Raw genomic sequence first — 20,192 nt, forward strand, 5'->3', positions numbered from 1 at the left:
ATATGGAACACGCGATACGATGTCTTGTCACTTTTTAAGGTTGAACGCATAGACATATGAATATTAGTAGACCTGCCCTAAGTGATTAAAGGCGTATTATCCCCACTCCCCATACCGGTTCCATTGGAACCGGCTGTGCTGGCGTACGGCCTCAAGTGAAATTTGAAAACGTGACGTCATCATTCTTGTGCGAACTATGGTCGAGGCATCATCGGTTCATTTTACGAAATAACACTGCAAAATGTTGACTTGTACTATGAAAACTTGTAAAAATAGATGTGAAAAAGAGAATAAACCCAATTGTCGTATTACATTGCATATATAAGCATTATTTTACTTTATTTTAAGCATATTCACATCGTATAATATAGATCAGTTTTAGAAACATATTATACTATCACATCGAGAAACGTCTGGACGCGAAACACAAAGCTGGTTGGTTGCTGGGAAGTAAATTATGAACATTTATAAAAGTGTCTTAACTAAATACTTAAACGAAATATTCGACTCTGAAAATACAACCGAATTTTTTTGCCGAATTTGGACTTCGCAAATTTGTTCATAACGTGGCGAGTAATTTGCGCTCCCATGTAAAAATGTCTATTCATTCAAAAGCAGATTTTACTTTTAAGAAGTAAATGGTGATATTATAATGCGAGATGCCTATTTACTGTCAGATTGATTTATTGACGAATCACAGTCAGCCTTACGCCCTTCGTTCTTCAACAGTTGATTTTACCCCTCGCCATTATCTTCTCGTCTATTAATTCCTATGTCTGTGGTTGAACGGGTTTTCTAAGCTGCATTGTTCACGAGGAAAGGACTTTGCAGGCTGGAAATAGTTAAATATTTTACTGAAAATTCCATTGCTATACAATACACAGAGAAAAGTTAGCATCCACAATTTATTAAGAATCTCTTCAAATTATTCGTAATCCAGTTAAAAATGGTATTATCACTATGTCGGAACACGTATTAATAAAAATCCTAACATTTTCGCATTACGTCATTTTATATTATCAAGACAAACGCACGTGTTCCGACATATTAGTAATTTACTAAAATGTTATCAGGAAACGGCCTGCAATCCTGTTCTTAACCCGATTGCCAATAATTTGAAGAGATTTTTAATAAATTGCAATAACCGTTTTTCTCCGGTTTCGTCGAGGGGTAAGCCCTTCGACTAGAAAGCTGAGGGTCACAGGTTCATATCCCAGTGAGCGCAAGTAAATTTTATTTGATTAATTTTGTTATTTCACAATTTAAATATGATTTAATATTTTCACTGCCAAAAGTATTTTTGCTATTTGTTTTTGGGGTGTTGTGCCTTGTTGCGCTAACTCCTTCTTTAGCCAACGTTTCGGACAGTGTCCACCATCAGGGCAGATGTGTAATTGATGATGGACACTTTAACAGCGCCCTTGAGGTGATTTTTCACAAAAACGGCGCTCTACAAATTATCCAATTATTATTATTATTATTAACGTTATCCGAAACTTTGGCTAAAGAAGAAGTTAGCGCTACCCGGCATAACACCCCAAAACAAATAACAAAAAATTCACAATTTATTCATTTAATATAATGTGTAGTATACTTGCTGCACGTTCCAGTGTGGAAGATACTTTCAGTATCGCAATGGTGTAAGACCACCATTCAGAATTGAAACGTTGCTTAAGCAGTGTTTAGTGACCAGTTCGCCATAGCCAGGTACTCTCGACCTTCCTCTTCCCCGTCTCCTTCCTCTCCCACTACCTTCAGTCTCACAATGGGAGATGCAGTAGTCTCACTGGCTCCATGTGTTTGTGAGCAGTTGGGAATCGTAACACGTAAAAAATATATGTTTTGAATAATAACTTGAGTTTCAATTATTAAAAAAAAACATTTACTTAAGAGTACCGAGGAGAGTGTGGGCTCAATGCATTCATAACAAAACACTCTTATTCGCCTAGAAAGTGAGTCACAGGCAAAAGCTGCGGAGAAGAGGAAACTCATAGACAATTACAGGCAATTAATCATATTAAGACGACATTCGATGATTGACCAATTATTTCATCCCAGCGGCCTACATTGTCCATTCTCCACAGTCGAAGAACAATGAAAGAATGGGCACACTTCTGTCAAACTGAGATCTGCTCTGCACAGTAGCGTAGCGATCACGTGCGCAGTAGGCGTTACATGAACATTTTTTTGTTTTTCCAATATCATTATTAGAAAAATTAACTTACTGGATAGGTATGCAAAATTAACCTACATTCTTGTAAGACAATTTCATTGCACTTAATGAGTGGGATGCACCGTCAAAAATGCTCTACTGAGAAACCACTTTTCGAACTTGACGCGTTACTAAAATGGCGTTATTCCTTTGGAAGTCCGTCGGGAAAGAAATGACCTCATTTGCTTCTTCAAAATTATAAATGGTATTATTGATTCACCTACTCTACTGCAACTCATTCCCTTCAATATCCCCTCGCAAATACTCAGAAATAATGAACTCCTCTTCCTCAACCATCATTCGACAAATATATATTATTCACCACTGTCCAGAATGTGTAGACTGGTCAACTCATGTCAAAAACTTAACTTTTTTGGGATAAGTCTGAATGATTTTTGCCAGTCGCTAAACAAGTGACGGAATATTGTGTATATATATATTGTGAATACTGTGGTCCTGACCCACGGCCGGCGTATTCTTGACTTGATTCGACTTGTCACTTTATTTTCTTATATTATATTTACCATATGTCTTTGCTTTCATGTACCTTTGTCTACTCCTGTATTTTTCATTTGACTTTATTCGTGTAGTTATTTTGTAATTTGGACGATGTCCGTTAATAAATAAATAAATAAATAAATACGTAATAACGTATTCTTTCTTACAACATATGTTAAGCTATTCACTATAAGATATACTAAACTTAATACTAAAGATCAGAGCGTTCCCGGATGCATCAAAACACTAAAAAAATCTACTATTTTTTATTTTATGTGAAACCGCACAAGAGTCCCAACCGTCTGGAGCTAGTGAGACCATGGGATCCCCAATTGGGGTATATTGCAAAGCCGAAGGTAATTGAGAGGTTGGGAAGTACTTGGCTAGTCAGATCTAGTCACGGTTAAAGCCATTTTAAGCAATATTTCAACTCTGAATAGTGAATATCCGCGAGTATCTACCACTCTGGAAAGTGCCGCAAATATACCGTATATGATTTTAAATTAGTAATTTGTGAAATAACACAAATTAATCAAATAAAATTCTCTTGCGCGCGTCTGGATTTCAACCCGAGACCTCTGGCTTGCTAGTTGGGAGCCTTACCCCTCGACGACGGAAGCCATCAATGTAGGTTGTACACTTAATGAAGTATACGTAATATTATGATGTACTTTAATTGTTTGTAACCTAATATGTATACAATACTGCCTGTATAGGTGGAACCACAGTATCCTCCTGGAGAATCTTACGTACGATGCTGTGTTTTTACTTATTACGGCGTAATAACACTGTACCTAAAACATTCAAACACTTTCAAAACATTCAAGCATAGGTTCTCCTAGTGAGGTGTTCACAAAACATTACGACTAACCCATCCAGATACTGAATATTAAAATTTGTTGTATAACTGGTCCTTATGTAAACTGTGTTTAAGAGAATATAAATGACAATTTTTTTAAATCAATTACTCCTCTACGGAGGCCTTCAAATCAATAATAATTCTTCCATGATTGACAGTAAGGAAGACGATTCATTTTTTTCCCAAGCAAAAGAGGGACTTGATAATGTTATGAATAGGCATTGAAGCCTGCCACAGCGCTTGAGAATTTGTGGGCTACGCCACTAGTTAAAACGGTGTTTTATGGGTTTATCCTAATTTCTATCGGACACATGCTGTTCACTGACATCCGTTTATTAGGATTCAATTAATTACACGTTTAGGCAAACAAAACATGATTAATGTGTTTTTTAACACCGTGCCTATGTGCTTTTATCATTTCTTTAACATATCAATGGATGAGTATTTGATTGAATTCATAGAAAATCAATCGAAGTGTTATAAACTTAATCCATTAAGTAGTAGCCGAGCGTTCATATTGTCGAGTTCCCATTATTAGCCTCTTATATCATTGAAAAATGAATAAATATTGTTCCTTTATTTCGATGCAAGTAGGAGGAATTCAAATATTTTCAGGTTATTCATACGGTAACGTTTGTTTTTCTTTTACAAAAATACAGCCATATTTTTACCTCTTGCCAGAGAATTGAGCCTTCCTTAGAGAGCGTGATAGGTGAGTGCAGAATATAAGATTAAGATGAGACATCACCACCTTTATCGGGATTTGCCCATGGGTAACGTTTTAATTAATTCCGACAAATTCGTAACCATATTTTTTAAAAGGATGCACACGGGATGTAAGATCTTTATATTTAAGATTAATAAAAGACGTACCTTGCCATTAAAATATAGGATTTTATTTTTCCAGACGTTGAATTAATAACTTCCCGAGGTCTTCAGTCTAAAATATCTGAGATTTTAATAATATGTTCATAAGAATTAATTAAAATGAATCCCCTAGAGAGGATCATTTTCTAGGCCTGCTTGGACAAATTCGACAGTAAGTCCGTCCAATACCTCGGAGGCATGCGCCGCATATTCTCGTACACGCCTTCTTCACTTAAGTCGTTATGATTTTATTTTAGAGTATTGTTTCGTCTTAACGAAAACTATAGAAGACACATATGTTTTAAAAGTACGAGTATTTTACAATAAATCTGTAGATACCTAAATACCGTAATTAGAAAAGAATCGTTACCTTCTACATAACATTTAGTTATTCATAATATTAGGCGCCTGCTATCCTACAGCCGGTTTATTCAAATTTCAGCAAAAAAACCAATGGTGGCTGATAATAACATAAGATATGATCGCCTCCGGTTGGATGTGTGCTTCTTTCAAGACATCCGCCACAAAAAAAAATTAAAAAAAGTCCGCGCAAAAAACAGAGTTATTGACACTGGAAATAGAATAGGTAACACTATTCATATGTTCAAACTTCTTTACAAGCTGCTTGTTGTTTTGAAAAAAATATCGCCCACACGAACTAAAATAGAGCCACAACGCAATAAAACTATATAAGGCAAGCAATTACCTTATTTTTTGCACTTATTTTATATGTACATTGGTTCCTTTCTCGTTAGATCACTTTACACATGGGATTAGATTGCACTTAGAAATAGATTTTTTTCAGCACCTTTTCACCCGTGTTGTCATCTGGTAGGGTTTCTGAAAAGTCCACAAATCACGCCTTTCTTAAGAGGTAATCAACATGGCTTCTTACCGAAAAAATCAACGGTAACCAACTTACTCTCTTTCTCTCGACGGGTAGCACAAGGCCTAGACTGTAGGCATCAGACGGACGTAATCTACACTGACTTCGCAAAGACATTTGACCGAGTAGATCACGATATTCTAATAAAAAAGATGCATAAAATAGGTTTTAATCAACCCTTACTGACATTTTTTGCGTCATATTTAAAAGATAGAAGTCAGTATGTAAATATAAATGGATACGACTCACATAAGTTCGCAGCTCTGTCATGAATTCCTCAAGGATCGAATCTCGGTCCCATGTTATTCCTTATTCTGATTGATGACATTCAGGATTGCATACGTCACAGCTCATGTCTACTATTCGCAGATGACATGAAATTGATGAAGGAAATCGAATCAGATTATGATTATTCGAAACTGCAGGCCGACCTCGATTCAATCATGATATGGTCGGTAGAAAATAAACTTAACTTCAATATTAAAAAATGCGTTGTTATGACTTATAGTCGTTCACAAAATCCGGTATTCTGCCAGTATAGAATGAATGGTGAAGTACTTACACGCGTAAACATCATCAAGGACCTTGGGGTGATCTTTGATCCCAAGCTGACATTTTCAAACCACATAGTCAGAGGCGGATTTGCAGTCTTGGCCGCCCTAGGCCCCAGACCATGTAGCCGCCCCTTTCTCAGTACCCATCATATTGACCAGGAGTATCCAAACTTTTCAGTAAGTTCCTAGGGTCAAAACCGTTTTAATTTTCCTGCCATTATCATTCATGGTTCATGGGGTGAGATTTGTCCAGGTCTTGGCGGCGGATACGTCTGCCCACCTGCTGCGTGGCGGGCCGGATCGAGAGAGACTGGGTGAGGGAGGCTTTTTGACCTTTCCAGCCGGACTATCTTGACCCATCGCCTTGCACCGCAGTTGGAGGGATGTATTCATACGTATGTCACTCCTAGACACACTAATCCCCAGATTCCTACCCACCCCTCATACATTTTCCTTTTCAGAACTTCCTATCCTTCTCTTCCTTAAAAAGACCCTCCACACAGCATCACCTAAGATGACATAGGTCGTGAGGGAAAATATTTTCCTCAAAGCCTCCTGTGTGGAATTAATGTAAAAAAATACGCTTGCTAAATTCGCTAGTTCAATTACTGTATAGTTGTCGATTGTCGCAGGACGGATTGATGACATTGGCGGGCCGTTGTTTGGAGACCCCTGATATAGACTATAGACTACATAATGAATTTACTTTATTGACAACTTTTAGCTATTATGCATAACAATACCTAACGCGGTTCTGTCACTAGCGCAACTGAATCACGGTAGGGATTGGAAATACGCGAGCGGGCGAGCGACGGAGCATGATAGGTGCGGCGAGGGCGGCTGCGGGGCGTGGGGGCGCGCTGTGTGCTGTGTGTGAACACGCTCTTGCATATCGCTATTTCGTACGTAGAATATTTAGGTACTTAGGAAGTAATTTCTTGTTATCATCTGTGACTTTTTTGTCACGATTGGCCGCCCCTAATATCTGGCCGCCCTAGGCCCGGGCCTACATAGGCCTAAGGGCAAATCCGCCTCTGCACATAGTCCAGCTTACCTCGGCTTGCTCCAAAACTCTTGGTTTTGTAATTAGAACTTGCAAACAATTCAATAACATAGAAGCAATGACCTCCATGTTCAACGGAGTGGTCAGAAGCAAGCTGGAGTACGCCAGTACTGTCTGGATACCTTATCAACTTAAATACATAAATATGATTGAACAAATTCAAAAAAAAATCCTAAGGTATGTTTACATGCGATCATACGGCATATATCCGAAATTCATGCATCACGTGGAACTGCTAAAGGAGACAAATTACCAAAGCCTGGAGACTAGGCGTAATGCCGGACTCATGGTATTTGAATTAAAGTTACTAAAAAACCTTATCGATTGCCCATATCTCCTGTCATGCTGTGGATTATTCGTTCCTGTCGAAATCGTAGCCACGACCTATTCTGTATACCGCAGGGTCGGACAGATGTCATTGCCCAACATAGCATGACAAGAGGTATGACCTTGCTAAATGCCCTACCAGCGGATATAGATGTGTTTAATATCACTATACCATGTTTTAAAAAATATATGTACATGTATTGTTAGTTTTAATAAAATTGTACCATAATTGGACTTACCTGTCTGTCGTACAATAATAAAAAATAAAAAAAATCGGTTTCTTTGGCAATCTGTTGATTATAAATATATAAAAGTTATAAGCTTCCTCTTGTTGCAATTTAGTTTTGAACAATCGGTAACTACTGGGCTTAAACGTTACACACATAATGCCATTAAGTGATTTATGTATCAGGTTTTTCAGAGTTAATTAGATAGTAATCCATTATAATTGACAGCATGAAAAGTCCAGTTTTAAATCGATCGTTTGTTATTCCATCTGTCTGTAAATTTGATTAATATGTTCTGTTCCCGGTTCTTAATTGTGACCATGTTGGATACTATATTTTATCCCGCCAGAGTTGTTCCTACTACGAGCTGTCAAATCGGAATCATAAATATCATAATACCTACCGTCTTAAGAAAGTTTTAAAAATAAAGTGTCTGTGAGATGGTGGATTTATTTGGACTATTATTTTGTTTATTTACTTCTTATATGAATACGGTGGAAGGTATTCTCTCAGTATAGCACTGATGTAAGACCACCATTCGCTAGCTCCAACTCTTGGGACTCTTGAGCGGTATTCACATAAAAAAATACAAATTTAAAAAATAATATTAATATTAATATGCTTTATCTTTCTCTAATATATTAAAACGATAGTCAAGAACACTCTCGAAGGGTGATAGCCAAAATATTAAAAATATATTTATATGAATTGTGCGATTTATATATATATATTACATACATTAGGGTGAATTTATAGTATTTGTTTATATATAGTATTTGTTTCTTTTCAATAGTAATAAAAATCAGATTTTTTAAGATTATATTAAAAATGGGGCAAATTCAAATATAGGAGAAAAACCACAAAGAACTTCTCACAATGTTTGTAGCTGTATCATTTTTGCTACAAAAATTTTTTTGAAAACACTTACGTAGGTGGTATGAAATATTACTTTGATAAATATTAGCACTGGATCAATAAATTAAATTTATTACATCGAGGTACATCATATTAGCATTCACGGTTTGAATGGCACTTTAGTCCTGACTTAAGAAATCGTAATTATTCAGGTGATAACTTGTGAAAACAGGTGTCCATCTCTTCGGGCAAATTAAAATGGGGACATGCAAATTAATAGCAATAGTTGCAAACTTCAGTGAGTTAGGAAGATTGTACATTTAAATAAGACTGTCGTATTTCTTCAGGCCCTAAGGCTTGTAATAGATATCACATAGACATTATAGATTCAATAGAATTCAGGGCGTAACTTCAGAAAATCGTATCCGTTAATAAATCAAAAAGTTATTTATCACGTTTTAGAATATTTTATTTTTGCAAAATTTCGGCGGATGTAAAACTTAAAAATTTAATTTCTACATTCTAAACAGTTTTTCCAACAAATCTGAACCTTTTATAAGTTGTGACATGTATATATATACGTAATATCATTTGATATTTTCACGGCCAAAAGTATTATAGTGATTTATTTTTGGGGTATTATGCCGTGTTGCGCTACCTCCTTTTTTAACCAACGTTTCGGACAGCAGTAGTGTCCATCATCGGGGCAGATTTTATGATGGACACTTTAATGTTGCCCGAAACGATGGCTAAGGAAAGAGTAGCGCAAAATGGCATAATACCCCAAAAATAAATCACGTTGTTACTAGTTCCAATTCCAATGTTCCAATTATTGAAATATAACTAGAAGTAAATTTAAAAAAAAAACAATGTTTTATTTTCTAACTACAGTAAACTTAAACTTTCCTTATTTCTTTATATTTTTTCGTTAATTAAATTGTTGTATAAAAAGCGAAAAACCAATTTTATTTAATACACAGTTTTTGAAGAATATATAAGTAGGTATCCATTCGAGTGAGTTTTAGCATATTATGGTAAGTTTGCACAACGTTTTGAGCGATCGTTTATCATAATGTGCCAAATTTATAGAACCTAAAAATTTGGTATAAACGTTGAAATCTGGGTAGATTCACTGGATTAAAAAAAAATGGTATAGACGGTGAAATCTACGTGAATTCATTGGATTTAAAAATATGCTATAAACGGTGAAATATAGGTGGATTCATTGGATTTAAAAATATGGTATTAACGGTGAAATCTAGGTGGATTCATTGGATTTAAAAACATGGTATAAACGGTGAAATCTAGGTGGATTTAAAGATAGGTATAAGCGGTGAAATCTAGGTAGATTCATTCGATTTAAAAAATATGGTATAAACGGTGAAATTTAGGTGAATTCATTGGATTTAAAATATGATATAAACGGTGAAATCTAGGTGGATTCATTGGAATTAAAAATGTGGTAAAAACGGTTAAATCTACGTGGATTTGTTGGATTTAAAGATAAATATAAGCGGTGAAATCTAGGTGGATTTATTGGATTTAAAAATAGGTATAAGCAGTGAAATCTAAGTGGATTCATTGGATTTAAAAATATGGTATTAACGGTGAAATCTAGGTGATTTCATTGGATTTCAAAATAGGTATAAGTGGTGAAATCTAGGTGGATTCATTGGATTTAAAAATAGGTATAAGCGGTCAAATCTAGGTGGATTCATTGGATTTAAAAATATGGTATAAACGGTGAAATCTAGGTGGATTCATTGGATTTAAAAATATGGTATAAAAGGTGAAATTTAGGTGGATTCATTAGATTTAAAAAAATGGTATTAACGGTGAAATCTACGTGGATTTGTTGGATTTAAAGATAGGTATAAGCGGTGAAATCTAGGTGGATTTATTGGATTTAAAGATAGGTATAAGCAGTGAAATCTAAGTGGATTCATTGGATTTAAAAATATGGTATTAACGGTGAAATCTAGGTGATTTCATTGGATTTCAAAATAGGTATAAGCGGTGAAATCTAGGTGGATTCATTGGATTTAAAAATATGGTATAAACGGTGAAATCTAGGTGGATTCATTGGATTTAAAAATATGGTATAAAAGGTGAAATTTAGGTGGATTCATTAGATTTAAAAAAATGGTATTAACGGTGAAATCTAAGTGGATTCATTGGATTTAAACCGCAGTAAGCAGTTCATATATGTCCATGTTCATATTTTTAGGAATAATATTAACTAAATATTATGGTAAATGTATATCTATATACAACCAGTGACTATATATTTATATAATATGAATAGGTATATTTTAGGTGTCATGCAGAGTACGGCGCCATACTAACATAAATTAAACCACATAATTTTAATAAAAATAGTTTTGATAGGTGTTTTCTAGTCATGTTAGCTGCCAAAATGTTATTAACAACAAAAAAAACGTAGAACTCAAATGAATTAGCTTAGTATTATTACTTTTTTGAAAGTGAAACCGCACAGGAGTCCCAACCGTCTGCAACCAGCGAGACTATGGCATTCCCATTTGGGGTACGTTGTGAGGCTGAAAGTATTGGGGGAGGAAGGAGATAGGGAACAGGAAGTTGGGGAAGGACCAGGATATTCAGATCTGATCACCATACACGGCCAAAGCCATTTCAAGCAACATTTCAATTCACAATGGTGGTCTTACACCATGGCGATACTGAGAATTTACTTCTTGACAAACTAACCGACTAATTGACCGTCATACAACTCTGGCTCGACACTCGATTCATTCACAGTCATACATCGTATCGTACATGCTGTTCATTTTATTAATTAAATACGTGCAGAGCTAGAACACGAACCCAGTATTTTATGTTATTTGTCATTCAAATACATTTTCGAATTAAACTTATTAAACCTAGGTAAGTTTTTTAGATTCTCACGGCCAAAAGCATTTTTTGTTCAAGAAATACGGCATAACACCCCAAAAACAAACAACAAAAATTATTAAACCTACTTTATAATATGACATTCGATTTAACAGTTTTTTCACGTAAACATGTTATTTTTTTTTAATTATTCTGTTTCTATTAATAACACGTTTAATAATATTGTATAAAATGTCAAGTGACGTTTAAGAGAACCACTTGAAGATGAAACAGTCAGTCACGTAGTATTTTGAGATACGTTTATCAAAATCCTGTTGGAGATAACATCAAAATGGAGATGTTAATCAAATGGTATAAAAAATGTCAACAGTTCATAAAAAAATGCGCTTCACATTCAAGGTTGTAAAACTAATACCATTTTCATTTCATTATTATGTGACTAATCTAGTGGGTGTCTTCTATAAAGATATTTCTTCAAATTTTAAAATATTTACCGAACATACGTTTTATTAATCGACTTTTTACTGAAAAACGTATTGTTAATCACTACTTTACTATTTCCGTCTTATTTTTTTAAGAAATACTAATCTATTTCAAAATATACAACATGATGATGAAAATAAATGCCGCTAACGGGAATTGAATCCGTGCCTTCATTCATTTGGCGGGTTGGAAATAAGCCGACATAGCTCAGTGGTTTCAGAGCTCCTGACCGGACATCAGAAGGCACGGATTCAATTCCCGTTGGCGGCATTTATTTTTACTCGGGAGATATTTTCAATTTGTATTGATATTTCAGGCGACTAATTGCAATAATTATTGCTTATAATAATTAATTTATGCTATGCATAAAACTTTGTCTTAAAAACATTAGTTTATCATTAAAAAATAATAAGGGTGTGTTTTAGTATTCGTCTTTTTAATATTTACGTTGTTCTAGAAATCGAGTAAAAAAGAAATTTTTATTTACGTGTACCCACTACGTAGGCTACTATGCAAAATTGCATGATGTCAGAGCTTACAGATCATAGTAGGCTGCTTCAGAACACCAAATTTCAGATTTATATTTGAACTATACTGTCTATTAGTTGCATATCTAAATTATGTTGTTATTTCTCAGTATTTTAAATATTAGATTGATTTAAAACGGATTTTATTTTACTGTGTAAACTACGCCAAAGTCTTTTATAAGTTTAGCAGTGTTAGACAAAAAGATTTTCATTATTCAGTTAAAATAAAACAAAGATGTTCCCCAAAATAAACATTGCTGTAATAGAGAATAAAATGACACAATAATTTAGTATATAGTCCATATCGTCTGAAATGCTATAAGTTATTATAAAATGTACCAAACAACTACTACAAGGACGACACCACGATCTGACATGACCACCACATGGCAAATTTGTAGTTGTATGTATTTTGGATGATAAAGCTGAAAAAAATAATTTATAGTTCTCGACAACAGCGCCACCTATCGGCTCTAAAACTATGATGTGTTTCAAAGTGGAAACAACCATACATATTCACAAAATTTCATTAAAAACGGTTAGGCGGTTTCGGAAATTAGCGTGTACGAACACAGTAACACCTAACAATGTTCATGCGTACAGTAAATGTACGCACTCTGTTAAATACTTTAGAAAATACATAAATGAATCTCTCTTTAATTGCAAAATTACATCGTGACACCATTTTTATTTAACCATCTACAGCGACGTATTTTTGCTAGGTTATTAATTTATCATTGCGGGTATCAGCTAATGGTTAAACTAGTATAGATTATGAATGAATGATTGCGGGATGAAGAGCTAGATATTCTGACCACATCCGCAATACTTCGCTAAAACGTGATATATAAAATCACAATCTTACCCACCGTTAAATTCATTATGTTATTTGCGCCAATTATCCGAATTCTTCCAACTAAGAGTAGATATATCTGGTATTTATTCTCAATACTAACCTATGTGGTGTAGTGTCGATCGGATTAATTCCTAACTTATTAATGATTAAGTAGACATTTTTTTCTTTCAGAACATTTATAATGGGAGGCTTATGGTGTGAAGTTATGCATATCCTCTTAAATCAGTGGAGTAAAGGCTGTGCTATTGTGGGAAGTGAACACAGCAGCGATGTTACATTAGACTATATTATCATGATGACTAACATCAGTATCCAGCACCGCGATGGGCCGAACTAGCCCGAACCGATTTATTCTGTTCCTGACTACCGAGAATATCACTGCCTGCGAGGTGCTTCCTTTTTCGCTCACCACCCTCTCGTTTAAATATTAATATTAATAATCGGCCCCTTAGGGTAAAAAAAACGTATCTCATTTTTTCTCTACTTTACAGGAGAGCAAGAAAACATAGTTCTAAATTAATCAGTGTTGTATACTTTTAAACAAACGAAACATATTAATAATTTCTTCTCATTTAGTTAAAGGATGGTATTTTGTTCTTCTGAACCATCTTTTAAATATAAAATAGTAATTCATTTTACCATCCGTAACTCAAAATCGATAAAAAATTGAGTTACGTTTTTTTGACTCTAAGGGGCCGAATTTTGAGTGTAAAGGACTTCAAATAAACCTGCAAGTAACTTTGACAGTGTTCTGATTTGATATAATGTCTCATCTTTAATACCTCCATACTATACTACATATTTTCGTATGTAGATAACTAAAATATTTATATGGAACGATAAAGTGAATTAAATGATAATGAAGATGATTATGAAGGTACGCTTAGATGTCAACGCGGAATAAATGGACGGAGACTGGAGTATCCTGAAAATAATTGATGTTTAATAAGTCAAGCGTCCTTGAGGCCATTTTATCACTAAACGGCTCTCTAAGGAGCTAGCAGCTTTGATCCCCGGTGTACGTGTGTGAAACTCGATGGACACTAGCGGAACACCCATTTATAGTTGATATTGGCTTCACGAGAACGGGGCGTTTCTTCGAATCGTTTTTTAATAAGTTGGCTCGTATGTGGAACGCTCTACTGGCATCTGTTTTTCCCCCTTCATTTAATCTGGACCTCTTCAAGACCCACATTAATAAATCCCTTCCTTCAGCCCCTACCTTAAACCAGCTCACGACGCTGCCCAACTAGGTGGCTGGAACGCTCTTATGGGGTATCACATTTAAAATAGTTTTTCCGACTTTATGTACGGGTTAAATCTTCCCCACAGGAAAAACTAAACCCTTCCACACACTTTTCCACAAATGATCATCTAGTCAATCCACGTTATGCAAGTGCATTATATAGGTATAATAAATACAAAACAATACAAGAACAATACGTCAACTCACCAGAGATCAAATAGAAAAACTAAATTAATATTAATATTATTATGACTCGTAATCGGATGTGAAATATGTTATAGACCAGGAAGACCTGGCACGATCGAGTGAATCGAATTCTTGATTCAGGATATAAGTATAAAAATGCGGATGAAGCCAGGCGTGTGGTATTTTCACTTGCATTTTTTGAAAAATTCCAACAAAACAATGAAAATATTAAAACGTAATTCTATTTGGCAGTCACAAAATAACACAAGATCATGATTCATTACGTAATAACAAAATAGATATCTTCTAAAACTATATAGGTAGCAGCTCTATTATTTCGTCAATTGTGAGGATGTCTTTGTATTTATTTTCCAAAAAGGAATATCTTCCCAGGGGTCGGGCTACACCGGTTTGCTTGTGAAACAAATTCACATCGCAGAGAAACTGCATTTACTTATTGTATGACTGTACAAGCCTTGAACTCAATTTCTTAAACACTTGGAGATGTCGACAGTGGGTAGGACTATTTCCAAAAAAAACTATGCTGACGAATGTTTCAAATCATTTCATCAAATTTTCGTCAATGAAATTCTTTAATTATGTAAGTAGATACTATGTAATGTTTAGTCATAGAGTAGGTACCTATAATCTCTATTGCAATTGTAGTTATAACTGTCATAAGCTCTTATAATAGATCATGTATTATCTATGATATATGGATTTATTTGGTAGTTGAGTGGGTGTATACATTTTTTAAATACATGTCAAGGCGATATTAGTCACGTTACATTTATGGTCAGTTTTATTTTCAACTATTAACGACATTCACATGTGGGATTTTTTAGGGCAATCCTTATTTCAATTAGTATCTGACAGAGCTCACAGTGGTGGAGGTCCAACCACAATTTTAACTCAATCGTTTTTATTAGGTGAAAAACATGCATCTTAGATGGCGCTGTTTCATTTTTGTATTGAATCTAAACAGGAAGTTTCCCGGTTTCATAGAATTTGGATTATAATTACTGAGGTGACATCAAATCAACTCATTCCTTTGGGAACTCAAAAATTGCCTAACAATATCTCATAACTAGATTTTTGCTAATAGCTCTGCCGTAAGTAATAATTTTACTCGCCTTAAAAAATTTTTTACGACTTTATTCCATCGATATATTCTAGGTGTTCATATATAACGTTAATTATTTTTTTTATTTAAAAATGTTTTTTGCAAGGCATTGCTTTGCAATATTTAAATAAACTATTTCTTTGCGCCCGAACATACACAACATAAATATGAATAAATAGTTTTAAAAACTTAATTCTTTCGAGAAAGGAATACAAATACAATATTGTACCGATGATTCAATCCAATATTATATTTGTATGCCTTTCTTGAAAGAATTGAGTATTTTTATGGACAAAACTGTTTATTCCTATTCATAAATTAAAAAAGTATTTGTTCGTAAAATAATTAATTTAGTGCCATCAATGAACCCACAGATTATTAACGTATGTTCCATTTACCCTTAAGCAGACACGTGGGTAATCGTGGTGTGAGTTTGTACACAGTAATTTTAGAAGATTTTTTAAAAATTTAGTGCTATTAAAAGGCTTCAGGACTTCTATAATGTTCTCACCAGTTCTGTTTCAGTCTGTTCCTCGTTCTTCGGCGTATCTCCTCCTTCCCCAAAGCCTTCATCTGAAGGGGTCTGTAGCCTCTGCTTCTCGCGTGGTTCGGCGGGTGCCATCTTCAATTATTAATCTGTGGACAAAGATAACGAAAGGTTAATTATAAGTGCATAAAAGTACTATGTCCAGTATTTAAAAAAAAAATAATGCATATATGTATTTTCATAAAACAGAGAAAATTTAAATTAATAAGGGCCTTACTAATAAACTTGTTTGTTTTTTACACAACTGGTAAACAACCATGCTTAAAAGGTTGTTTATTAAGTGTATAAAATTTAAAACACGTTTATAAGTAAGGAGATAAGCATGTAACTCCCACCTCCCATCAAGTTAAAAATGGTAAGAAATCTACATTGTAATAAGGAACGTGTAATGTAAGTTGCATGTGAACCAGGCGTTCACGTAACTCACGCACCACTTCTTCCTTTGACAGTACATATTTTACATTAATATCTGGATAGATACTTTTTTTTAAATTCCAAAGATACGAAAATATATCGCTGTTAAAAAACAATACTTTTTGAGTTCCATAAACAATACTGAACAACACTTGAAAAACGTAGAATATACAGGACGTTGTGTTGCTTTAATTCTACCCCGATGATAGCATAGTTATGACCGAAACTAGTTAAAAACTAAAAGAAAGTGTTGTTTTTAAAGATCCTTTTTCATACCAAAGCCGAGCAAGATTTTTTCTGAAAAAATAATATTTGTTATAAATATAATTTTATAAAGATTAACACATACATTTGGGTAGATTTGACTTTCCTCAAGATCCATAAAAAATATATTCTTATTCAAAGCGTGAAAAAATTTGGGCAATAATAAATAAAAAATAACTGAATTTTCTTTACGGTTGTGTTGATACAAGGTGATTCATTCATTTTAAGACATTATTTGTAATTAATGTAGGTCGGAGATTATGGAATAATGTCTCTGTTGAATGTATGACTCGAATGGAAGGTATAAAAAGGCTTTTAGCAGTGGATCTCTGCTATTTTTGACCGTCGTAAGAGTTGTACTTTAAATATTATATTCCACTTATCAAAGTCTATATTTCATTGCACATTTCTATTAATTTATTTGATTATATAATTATTTATATGGGTTTTTACAGATGTTCTTACTTACGTACAATTACAAAAATTTAAAGGTTCAAAACAAATTAAAAATTAAATTACAAAGTTATAAAAATATATAAAAGGACCAAAGAGACACAAATAGAGACATGAGTAATACGTAAAATAATTAGTGCTACACGTGTTTAAGAAACGGCAGAACATTTTTTCTGAATCCGTGTAAATTATCGAAGAAAATGTCTACTTCAGCACACTCTTATTACACATTTGGGTCAGAGGGCTAAAATAAGCGATATTATTTTTAAATCTATTCAGGTGAGACGTGCTTAGATATCTGAAACAATTAAAATTCTCTTTTAATTTAAAAAATCTAAATATCATTGTTTACTAAAACTACCATAAATGCATTTTAATTTTATTCACTAATCTTAAAAGCAGACAGCTTTTTTAAATAGGAATTGTGAATATTTATTTGAATATTTCTAAGACAGAATGCAGTATCAAGATGGCCGTGAATTATAAAAATATTAGATCAGTCAATTGCCTTCTAATTTTAAGTGTTTTAATATTGACGTATTCAAGACGTATGTCATATGATCTATGATGGTAGACCAACATTTGAAAGATAACAGTCATATTTTTAACCGATTCTATAATACACTGTCATTATACAATATTGATCACAACTTATTAGCTGCATAAATATTATGCCGTGCGTTAATTCTGCATTCGCGCAGCAATGCATGCCAATAATATGTAATGACACTCATTCTGTGTGAAGTGCCCATTACGTCATTATAGCCATTATCAAACCGAGGTAGAAAAAACCTAGACGTTGCAGAAATTTGGTGGGTACTGTTTCACGAAGCTTCTGTAAACATATTTACAACAATACAAATCTAAACATATGTAAAAAATATGCAGAATGTAACAATTATACCATTACACTCATTACGTATGAAGTACCCATCAGATCATTCATTATAGGTATTATCAAACGAAGGCGGAACATTTTGATATTGCAGCAATTCTGTTTCACTGAGTTACATATTTACAGCTGTGTATAATGCAGAATTCACGTATTATATCATTGCTACGTATGAAAAACCCCTTAGGTCATTACAGGTATTATCTAACCGGGCATAACACCTCAATATCGCAGCAATTCCGTTGTTATTGTTTGTCTTAGTTTATCAACATAATATTAGTATTCGTTGATCCTGTATTCACTCAATGATGCAGTTCAAAAGCACCCATTATGTTAAACTCTAAATATGGTTGAAACACTCAATAGTTAATTATAGGCATTGTCAAATAGAGGTAGGAATTCTTGACAATGCAGCAATTCAATTGATATTTTTTGTCAGTTCATAAAGTACCCATTATGTTATTAAATATGTTTGAAGCACCCAATAGGTCACTACAGGGGTTATCAAATAGAGGCAGGTATCCTGCACAATTGAAGCACCTATTATGTTATTAAATATGTTTGAAGCAACCAATAGGTCACTACAGGTGTCATCAAATAGAGGCAGGAATCCTTGACAATGCAGCGATTGATTGATATTGTTTGTCAGTTCATAAAGCACCCATTATGTTATTAAATATGTTTGAAGCACCCAATAGAGGCAGGACACCTCGACATTGCAGCAATTCAGAGTAAATTCAAGGTAGAGTGGGGTAGAGTGTTCGAGTGGCTCCCATTCCTCGAGATTTACCATTTGCTAATTGCGGCCGTCAGGTGGCGCGGAGGCTGTGTCAGTTTAAACTGGTTTACTGGTTGGTTCCTTGGCGAGGAATGCGAATAAAAATCCCACCACGCTGCGGTTGGTGCTCACTGTTCACTGCTCCAAGCAAAGCGGGGTATTCTGCTATTCTACGTGGTGGCACCAGGGGAAAAATAAGATATAGGCATACTCTTCAAGATGTAGACACTTACAAAGAGCGAAGAATGCCATAGGAAATAATTGGTGGAAGAATTTTTAGAATATTTTACATTTTATCCAAATTTCGAGGATGATTTTTTAACTAAGCTGGTTGTTGTAAAAGAATGGCATTTTGAAATTGATAAACATAGTCATCAAAAATAGTAATTTCGATTATTTGTGAATCCTACATACCTAAAACTGGTTCAATGAACTCAAAATTGCTTTGAATTTAAGTATAATTTTCAAAATTGAAACTGATTGTGTGAAGAATTTTGAAAAGTGATGACGTACCTACTTGTGATATAATATTTGAAAGATAATTTTCAAAATTGGAACTAATATAGGCAATAATTCACACAATACCGTGATTTCATCGTTACCGTCTCAATCCTCAATAGATTTGGTAACATCTACATTTTCAAAAAAGTATTTTTTATATCCCCGAAATTTACGAAAGGAGAAAAATGAGTATTATTAATTTATTAATAATCTCTTCAAATTATTGGTAGTCCGGTTTAAAACGGGATTTCAGGCCCTTAAAGAATGAATTATTAGGTTTCCAGATAAACTTTTAGTAAAATATGAATATATTTTCCCGATGTCAAAACACGTGTTCATAAAAAACCTAATATTTTCGCATTTCGTCATTATGTATTAACAATGTAAATGCAGGTGCTTGAATACGGTAAATGCAGGTGCTTGAATACGTGTTCCGATAAATAAGGAATTTACTAATAGTTTATCAAGAAACTATTACCAATAATTTGGAGCTTCTTAATGAATTAGCAATGTTCATTTGTCAATATTGCTAATTTAAACAAAATAATAGATATGATATTTATTTCAAACGAAGTAAAAATTCATTCACTCCGAAAAAAAACAATATTATCATCGCTTTCACGTCTTTAGCTAGTGCAAGTGCACTTCTAGCTTCTAGCTACTAATTCCTCATTATGTTACGTAGTGAATAGCGTCCAGCGCG

General features: G+C 34.0%; 1 protein-coding gene across 1 annotated transcript in view; it reads right to left on the minus strand.

The window, feature by feature from the left end:
* The window catches only part of LOC149419969 (monocarboxylate transporter 12-like), an 85,484-nt gene that overhangs the window by 9,336 nt on the left and 55,956 nt on the right, over positions 1-20,192 (minus strand). The window contains exon 2 of the mRNA XM_089637397.1: positions 16,152-16,276. Coding sequence (XP_089493523.1) covers positions 16,152-16,262 — 111 coding nt within the window. The 5' untranslated portion in view covers positions 16,263-16,276. The remainder of the gene's footprint in view (positions 1-16,151; positions 16,277-20,192) is intronic.

The sequence above is a fragment of the Hesperophylax consimilis genome, chromosome 11, assembly GCF_061612785.1.
Source record: "Hesperophylax consimilis isolate HC1 chromosome 11, BYU_Hcon_1.0, whole genome shotgun sequence".
NCBI lineage: Eukaryota > Metazoa > Arthropoda > Insecta > Trichoptera > Limnephilidae > Hesperophylax > Hesperophylax consimilis.